Raw genomic sequence first — 10,289 nt, 5'->3', positions numbered from 1 at the left:
TGTAATACATGGCTCGATATAAGAACCACAACTCAGTAGTTTAAGATTTTTAGACTGTATCACCTGATGATGGCTCCATGAGAGCCAAAACATGTTGTGACATTATAAATCTCAGTTGAAGCAATAAAGTGAAAGTGGGTTATTTTATTGATTGTTGTGTTTGACAGGTATACCAAAACACACATATACTGGATGTTCCTAAAAGAATGGTGGAGTTTCAGATACATATATATTTCGTATTTCTTGCCGTGTACAATCATAACATGCGTCAATCAGAAGCTTAACTGTCCAATTTTATGTGCATCCATCAAAGTGCCTCAGTGTGCACACCTTTCGTTACCCGGCACACATCAATGCGATAGTCCAATTCCTGCCACACCCGCTGCAGCATTTCAGGTGTGATGGTCTCCACAGCACAACAGATTGTTTCAGAGATCCTAGAGTGATTGGGGCAATGGGGTACATAAACCATGTCTTTCACATAACCCCACAAGAAGAAATCACATGGAGTTATGCCCGGGGACCGGGGTGGCCACTGGAGAAAGGGGGCATCTTCACTTGCAGCATGTCCAATCCATCGTTTGCCTAACTGTCAGAAATGGAACTAGGAAAGAGTGTGATATACAAAATGAAAATTTGAGAGCCATGTTATGAATCCGTATACATTTTGGTTTTCGTCAGCAAAAACTGACGGCAATGAAATCCCACCATTCTTTTAGGAACACCCTGTATATGTGTATGTGTGTGTGTGTGTATATATATATATGTAGTGATAAACACACAATAGGATGCATTCATTGAAGAATATTGTAGTTTGGTAAATGGGTACCAATATTTCAGTGGGACACACTGTCTCCATTTTGAGGGTTTAAATAAACATGCAGGCAGTGTGCTCCTTAGAAACATTAGTACTAAGCTACCAGACTGTAATGCTGTGTTATAACCTGGAGCACTACAATATGAATCTTCATCCACAAAACATCAAATCTTATGGATCAGAGGATTTGAAATCCTGTTAGTTGCATTTTGCTGAGTGCTTCCTCATGATTCTGATGAGCTGCTGAATGTTATTCTGTTTCATTCCCTGCATTTGTTGTTTGGGTTAAGTATACAGGTGTTCCTCCTCCTGACTGCTGTGCTACCTGAAAAAAAGACGAATGATTTAAGACAGAAAATAAAGTGACAAAAGGTTTCATGCCTCTAACTGGAATTAATGAATGTCACTGTCAAATTGTAGTACTCCTGCTTCATATTTGGAGACCTGTAATTCAAACTTTGGCTCAAAGACTGTCATGATATATTTTCATGTTTTTCCTCAGTCCCATCAGTACTGGGTAGTATGCCACAACTACTTCCTTGCACAGTCTTTCAAGTCCATTATCTTCTTACCATTTGATGCTACACAGTTTGAGGTACAAACAGAATCATCAAATAAATCATTAAATGAATCTAACCTAAATTCTTTTATCCATTCATCCTAAGTCTTTCTTTTTCAGACCTCACAGTCTGCAAATTACAGCTGAGTTTTATATTGATTCTATGATATATTCTATAGGTAATTCCTCCATTTTGCTTATTTCTAAGCCTTGATTACACATTAAGAATCTAAGCTTTGCTTCTTGGCTCCGCACAAAGGAAAGCTGGAATGTATAGTCATCACCAGTGTGCATTCTTCTATTATTGATTCTGTGTTTATACTCTGAATGGAGTAGAGTAAGGAATGCATTATACATTTAATCGATGAATATAAGAAGAGGGACATGATTTGGAACCCCCAAAACACAGAACATTTCAATAAAATAAAAAAGCAGGACTCATGGGAGGAGATAGGAAAGGATCATTTATCAGCAGATCAATTGAGTGCTTCCACAAGAACGCCACAAACTTCAGGGACAATGGTGCTGATTGTTTGCTTCGATATTTTGAAGAGGTATTGAAGACTGACGTACGAGTCTCCAGTTGCCAAAAATCGCAGTGTTACAGCAAATCGTTCATAAGCAGGAATTGCTTTTCTGAACACGATATATTTTTTAAAAAATTTTGGCCCGATCAAATTTATTGACAACTCAAAATCTGACGGATGCATCCTTGTGAAATTTTTTTACATCCCACTGACTGACTGAAAATTTAAGTCTGCCAAACAATGGGACCCATTGTATACTTTCCTACTGGCATAGATCGGTGATATCCACAAATGTCATGATTTCTTTCTTCTTTCCTTTATAGCACAGTGAAGATAGACGTACGCGGCCGCTGCTACCGTCAGGTTAGGTGTAGTCATTGCTGACTGAAATCTGGCTCGAAACTGAGATTCAGCTTGTCATTTCTTCGTTGCCTTCTTGGGAGGAGAAATTTTGTCGCATTGCATTGGCTGATATGCAATGGAGATACGCAACAAGTCTGGACCCAGATCAGATGATACGCAATGGAGATACAATACGGGGATATGCAACAAGTCTGGACCCAGCTTTATATGTTACTGCATCACAGGCTGGTTCCATTTTTTTACATATGACAAGAATTACAGAACCAGGGGAACTTAACAATGCCTTACTGCACTTGTAAACTTTCACTGTACAGATACAAATCTGAAACAGCAACGATGAAGAGTGCTTTTGGCTTCATCTCATGGGCACAGTTTTCTACCTTCAGTAGCTGATATTTCAGTGCATAGAAGACTTGTCATCAGATAGCTGCTGTTTATACAGTATGCTCCAAGAATACAGTACTGAAATTAAAAGACAAACAATATTACCTTGTTGTCATCTGTGACTTTATTTCTCCTGAAAGAAACTAACATACACAATATTAGCGTGTTGATTTACCACGGTATGCGTAATGTAGGTTTTCGAAGTGTGCACCGCCTCGCTGTAGACAGTGTTCATATCGTTCACGCAGATTCTCAATCATATCCTGGAACAAAGGTTGCTGCAGACTCCTGCAAAGGGAGATGATTTGCTCGCGTAATGCAAGCACAGTTCTTGGCAGATCTTCACAGTTGAACACACTCTCCTTTAACATTCCCCACAAGTAGGCATCAGGTGGTGTAAGATCGGGGGAATGGGACAGGTATGGGAAGTCAGTACCACATGAAATGATTCGTCCTGGAAAGTTTTCCTGCAGCATGGCTAGAGATTCTCAAGCGGTATGGCTGGTCGCCCTGTCCTGTTGATACCAATGTCTATTCATGTGAAGGCCCATTGCAGAACAGAACATTCTCAAATCCTGAAGAAGTGGTCCGATCACCATGTCCCTGTAGCGTTCTTGGGTGACGGTAAGAGCACTGCCTTCCTCTTCCTCAATGAAATATGGGCCTAATATACCGTGTGCTGAGACGGCACACCAAATCGTCACACGTGTACTATGTAGCGGTTTCTGCATGATAACATCTGGCTGCTCAAAACCAAGGAACTGAGTTGTCTGGTGATTGCTGTAGCCATCCAAGTGAATGTGACTTTTGTCGGAGAACCACACATTCCTCAAGAAATCTGGATCCTCATACACCATGACCAAAAATGTTCCACAATACACCATCCTGGCTCACATATCTGACTCTGTCAAGCATTGTCCAACCTGTATCCAGTACAGAAATCACCTACGTCCTTAAACAATCAGCAAACAGATGCATCGCTGACGTTCAGTTTCAAGGCCGTGCTTCGTAGACGTCGTCGGGGCGAATGCAGCATCTGCTGAAGAACACGTGTGATTCTCTTTTGTCAAAAAAGTTACTGGTTGACCAGACTTCCCCTTCTGTTGACACAGTACAGTACCATAATGGCGAAATTTCATAACAACAGAGAGCATAACTGTGTTAGTTGGTGCAGTCTTATTAAATCTCTCTTCTGTATGAGCAGAAATAATACTATGAATACTTTTTCCTCCGTCAAGAGACCCATTTCCAACAACTGCACAACACAACTTCCTTTTCACTTCTGGGAACACATGCAGCTGGAGATATTCCCCGTTGACAAATGCACATGCACATTCAAGATGTGCAAATTTCAGTACTGAATTTTTGGTGCATACTGTAGATTTCTTGCATTAAGTTAATAAAATTAATACCCAATGTGGAGGTTGTGAGGCCACAAGTTTTGTCTGTGAAACTGCTCAGTGGATTTTGATAAAATCTGGTACTTCAGGGCCATACTGAAAGTTGCTAAATGAATTTTCTCCATATCAGTCCAGTATAAGACCTGCTTCATTTATGTCACAGACATCTGTGTCTGATGTGTGTGCAAAAAATCAGAGAAGTGGGATAGCATAGTTAAAAGAAGGAATCCCTGTGTTTGAAGGAGGATGCTCAGCTTATTACCATGTTCACAAGAGCCTTCCACCGGTCCGTCCTGAGCTAAATCAGTCCAGTCAATACAACCCCATCCTATCTATGTGATTCAACTTAATATTATCCTTCCACTTACATCTAGGTCTTCCTAGTGGTCTCTTTTCCTCTCCTTTCCCACAAAAATCCTCTATGAATTCCTCTTTGCCCCATGTGTGCTACAGTCCCTGCCCATCTCATTCTCCCTGACTTGATCATCCTAATTATACTTGGCAAAGAGTTTATAGTTTTATAGTTATTAGATAGTTTTCTTCAATTTTCAGTCATTTCATCCCTGTTCGGTCCAAATATTCTACTCAGCACCCTGTTGTCGAATGCCCTCAGTCTGTGTTCCTCCTTTAATGTCAGAGGCCAAGTTTCACACCCATACAAAACCACAGGCAAAATTACACTTTGTGTATTCTAATTTTTACATTTTGAGACAGCAGGCACAAAGACAAAGGGTTCTCTACTGAATGGTAGCAAACATTACCCAGATTAGTTACTATAGGATTCTGACGATGGTGTGTAACACACAGAGATATTGGGTTTTCGGACTTTATCCATCATCCTGGTTTTTAAGATAACTAAGAAAAACACGACGTTTTGGAAACTGGATCTGTTTCCGTCCTCAGGTGAGGTAAAACACCTATTCTGTTGGGTCCCTCAGAAAGAGCTAGCCTCAATCACTGGACAACCGAGGTCACAAAACACAAGGGGTATAAACACCTGAGACCAGGCTAAGTCAATGAGAGCTAATAAGAAAAATATACATAACAAATTGACATGTTTTTATTTATTTCTATTAGGTTCTAAATTAGATAGACGTGATTTACTCCTTTGTTGACGCTAGTTAGACACTTTTAGTTTTTTACTAGTTCTCCTTTCTATTCCATGCCTTAGGGTCATGGACCTGGTTATTAGTTTGGTTTCGTGACATAAATTTCTACGGCTCTATCTATCCTGGTCCCACGCTTGTACGTGTTTGGAACAATTTATGTATATTTTTCTTATTAGCTCTCACTGACTTAGCCTGGTCTCAGGTGTTTATACCCCTTGTGTTTTGTGACTTCTGTTGTCCAGTGATTGAGGCTAGCTCTTTCTAAGGGACCCAACAGAATAGGTGTTTTACCTCACGTGAGGATGGAATAGATCCAGTTTCCGAAACGTCCTGTTTTTCTTAGTTATCTTAAAAACCATGACGATGGATAAAGTCTGAAAACCCAATATCTCTGTGTATTACCCAGATTCCTTCCCTTCTTAAATTCCTCCTGAATCAAAATTTCATTTGTTACTAGTATTCCAAAATATCTGAACTGTGCCACATTTTTAAAGGATCTATTTGCTACCTTTATGTTATGATTTTTCCCTGAATTCTGGTGATGAGCCAGCAACATATGTTTAGTTTTCTCTTTATAGTTTCTACGCTATCTCCCAACAGACTTAAGTCATCAGATAAGACCAGCTGCTCATGCGTCTCATTTCATTTCAGCTCCACCTGGTTATCCTGAAACTTCCTAATGACATATTCTGAAGCAAAGTTAAAAAGCAATGGTATAAAGCATCTCCTTATTTTAGACCATTTTCGATAGGAAACCTATCAGATAAATGTTTACCTATACAGACTTACTATAGATATCATTTAAACACATTTTAATCAGCCTAACTAGTTTCATTGGTACCCCAAATTGTATGACAATATTGTAAAATATTTCCCTCCTAACTGAAGTCTATGAATAGGTGATCTACTGTCTCACTGTGTTCCCATTTTCTCTCCAGTTATCTGGGGGGGGGGGGNAAGGCTCAATAGTTGATCTGTTAAGTTGAAACCCACGCTGATGATCCACAATAATTTCATCTATGTATGGACTTAACGTTGAGACAGCGATATTGGATACAATTCTTTATGAAGCTGATAACAGTGGTGGACAGGAACTGTATCAGATAATGTTTACCTAAATGTACTTTACTACAGGTTTCATTTAAGCACATTTTAATCAGGCTAACTAGTTTCATGGGTGCCCAAAACTCTATGGGAATACTGTATAATATTTCTGTCATAACTGAATCATAGGCTCTCGTCGAGTCTATTAGTAGCTGATGTACTGTCTCATTGTAATCCCATTTATTTAGTCAGACAGCTGGGAGAATAAAGGTATTAAATCATAACCCTCATTTGAGGTTATGTGGGAAACAGAAATATAAAACCAATAAATCATTGTTTAGACAAAATTCTGAAATTCATAATTTTAATAACAGGAATAATTCTATTTTTTTTCAAGCAACGACTCACTTGACGATGTTTCATAAAAGTCCTGCCTATGCTGGCGTTAAGATATATAATCATTTTCCAGCTGACATTAAGGACTTGGCATGTGATATTAAAAGCTTTATAAAAAGCATTATAACGTATTTGTATGAGCATTCTTTTTATACTGTGGGTGAATTTTTATGCATAAAACAAGAATTTCTGATTATAATAGTAACTTCACTGTGTCAGTATTTACAGTGTTCTATTTTTATTTTTTTTGTGACAAAATATTTTAATGATTGCATGTCTTATTTATTTATTTATCATTAATTATTAATATTGTACTGTCTTATATTTTTTACTTTTCTATAGCCAATGGTTGTACCGGTATGGATCAACAGAATAAATTTAAATTAAACAATTAAAGGGATGAGAGAGAGGAGGGAGAGGTGGAGGTGTGGTGTAACAACAACAACAACAACAACAACGACTGAAGTACTGACCACGTGAAAGTACATGTAAAGAATCTCTACACCACAGGAATCTGGTGTTATGCAGACATGCACGTATGTAACGTAAATGAACACAGCTTAATAAATTGAAACTAAACTGAAAACTCCTGCTTTATGTGAAGTTTGAATCAAATTTATTATTTCTCAAGTTACTCCATGTTACTTGGGTCCTGCACTCAGTGAAGAAATCAAATTACATAAGACAGACATACTCATTAGACTTAGACTGGACATAAATATAGATGCTCTGGTATATAAATTAGCCAAGAGAATAAAGGAAATTATGGACAAAAGATTAAACCTAAAATTTTAATTCAATTTAGTCATCCCTAGTGCAAGGTCTTACAAAATCTTAAATGAAACCAGAGCATAGAATCTTATCATTGGAGATCATAAAGTTTATTTAAGTATATTAACAAAAGAAATAATAAAGATGAATAAAGAACTAATCGAGGAAAATTCAGTAGATCTATGAATTTTCAGTGAGATTTCATTCTTATTGAAAATGACTCTAAATCATAATATTGTATTGTAGCATCCTGTTACACGCTTCCATTTTATTATAAATCTTATTTTACAGTCTTACGTGCACTTATTTATTAACTTAAAAGCTTAACATTTTTAAGTTTTAACCGTTCAGCGTGGTTTGACATGTATGTTTCGTCAGGTATTTAAATCGTCTGCGGGGGTTCAACGTCTATGTTTCATCCAGCTGCATACCTATGTTATAACGCCCATAATAATTGATGGTTTTGCTGTAGAGTGTTAGATTTTTCGCTGGCCTGTTGTCACAAGAAATATATATAATGAGACACGAGTTTATCTGCGCTAAGTGATCGTTACATATGCCTGTCTTGTAGCAAAATTCCTGTTGCTCTTGGGAGAGGTTTCCTCATTCAAACTGTTATGAATGGCGTGTTTTTTCTTTCCTATGAACTTATAAACAGCAGAGACGTGATATGTGCTGTGTTTATAATATCATATTGCCCTGAGCTGGCCACACTAACACACTCAATTGGAATTCTTAGAAGAGGGATGTCCAAAAATTTATTCTTGCAAGATTGATTGATTTCGCACAGTACATAGCAGCCAGTTCTTAGAAAAACGCCACAAATTAAGGCAGAACACTGTGGTCACCCCCTATGACGATACTGGTGTGTGTGGGGGGGGGAAAGAACTCATTCCTTCATGTATTATCGCTCCAGTTGACGCCATTTTATCGTACTGACCTTGGTGGTCGTTTCGAGGGATGACCATAAATATTTTTTTTGAGCCAGCTAAGCTCTGCTTTCGTGCACTACATACCAGCCAGTTCTTAGAATAACTTCATGAATTCTGTGGTCACCCCTACGACATCTACTGCCGCCAAAATGGATGGAATATCAAAGGCATAGCAACAACCCCTTGTTATGATAACTCGTAACGTTGAATTTACTGCAGCTGACCTGACTAGCTAAACGGCTCACGGAAAGACATTTCCTTGAACTATACCCCTCACGGGGAAGAAGGCAAGGCCGCACAGAAGCTGTGTGGTTAAAAAAAAGAGCAAAAGAAAAGATACACAATATTGGAGCGATGAATGTGGGGCACCGTTGGGTTACACGAATGCTTCAAGGCCTTCCTTACACTGCTCAAATTCTGAACCACCTGCTTCCTTTGACGAGATACCGGGTGCTCATATTATAAGGTAAGGTTATAAAAACCATCTTTTAAGATCATTTTAGTGAAAGTTTCATGCTTCAAGGCGTACCATTCACTGCTCAAATTCTAAACAACCTGCTTCCATTGCCGAGATACCGGGCGCTCATATTATAAGGTAAGGTTATAAAACCACCCTTTAAGATCATTTTAGTGAAAGTTTCATGTTCCTATCTCATATAATTTAAGAACAATTATGAATAAATCATTTTTGAGCAAAATTTAAATGGCTGGCTGAACATATTACCGCCGGAGAGACGGCAGCGGAATTTAAATGACCGCGCGAAAGGGTTAAATTAAAAATTTTTAATTTAATAGTCACAACATGTTTCGGCCAATATGGCCATCATCAGGTCTTAGAAACAGCTGCTTTCTGTTGCTGCTGCTATTACATATGTACGTCCCTCGGATGCGCACGTATGTCTGTAACATGTGTGAAATTTCATTACAATTTTGTGTATGCGAAGTTCTTTGTGTGTCATGTGGTTACTTATTTGGGTACTCACTGTAGTTAGAGCATTGTGCTTCTTCCTGCCGAATTATTTGCTGCATTCAAGAATGAGACACGCAGGGAGAAGCATAACACACCAACCACAATGAGTACACAAATGAATAACCACACACCACATAAAAGAACCTCACATACATGAATTCTAATAGAAAATTTACACATGTTACAGACACACAAATGCATCAGCAACAAGTGAAACAGCGATTTCCTCATTAGGCATATTCTTAACACCTGATGATGGCCATGTTGACTGAAACATGTAGTGTATTTTAAAACTGTAAAATCTTTTAAATTTGTACACTTGCTGAATCACTGTTATATTAAAACACATCAGGTTCAAAGATGACCCAGTGTGTGCAAACTGTTTAGACTATGGCCATAGAAAAATCCACTCATGCACCCTAGACCATAGTGAAATCACACTGTGTGCACACTTGCAGTTTTCCGCCAGCCACTTGATACATATTTTCAGACTGAACTATTAGCAACTGGTAACAGGGAAGGAAATTGATTATCTTAGATAATAAATAATGAGAACAGAACTATAAAAGGCAAAACTGAGTAAATTTTCGTACCCAGACAGGGCAAAATGAAGTACAAATTCAGGGAAAATGTAAAGTTGTGGAAATGTAAAATCCATTAAAAAAATGTAAAAGGTAAAGTTGTTCCCGTGCTTAACAAATTAAGCACTATGCTATGAAGGTGTATGGGGGAGTGGATGTATAGATCCACATTTCCTTGACCTTGGCACTAGCTGGAGGTGAGTGGTCAGCTTCACGCATCAGTCACTTTATTTCCAGGAAAAAAAACCCTGTACCCATTGGATAGGAGGTTGGGTGGACCCCAGGGCTGGTCTGGATGACCTGGAGAAGAGAAAATTTTAGACCCTACTGGGACATGAACTCTGGTGCTGACAATAAGAGATTCTTTTTAACAACTTCAGGTCTTCCTACAAGCAACTCCAAGCCATCCAAAACATAAAGAGGAAACAGGATGAAA

General features: G+C 38.4%; 1 protein-coding gene across 1 annotated transcript in view; it reads right to left on the bottom strand.

The window, feature by feature from the left end:
• Positions 1-202: 202 nt before the first annotated feature.
• Positions 203-10,289, bottom strand: part of LOC111869963 (nuclear transcription factor Y subunit gamma) — a 91,061-nt gene continuing 80,974 nt past the window's right edge. The window contains exon 8 of the mRNA XM_023861864.2: positions 203-1,142. Coding sequence (XP_023717632.1) covers positions 1,068-1,142 — 75 coding nt within the window. The 3' untranslated portion in view covers positions 203-1,067. The remainder of the gene's footprint in view (positions 1,143-10,289) is intronic.

Source organism: Cryptotermes secundus, unplaced genomic scaffold (assembly GCF_002891405.2).
Source record: "Cryptotermes secundus unplaced genomic scaffold, Csec_1.0 scaffold1430, whole genome shotgun sequence".
Taxonomy (NCBI): domain Eukaryota; kingdom Metazoa; phylum Arthropoda; class Insecta; order Blattodea; family Kalotermitidae; genus Cryptotermes; species Cryptotermes secundus.
Note: the sequence above shows the minus strand (reverse complement) of the source record. Positions and strands in the feature narration are given on the sequence as shown.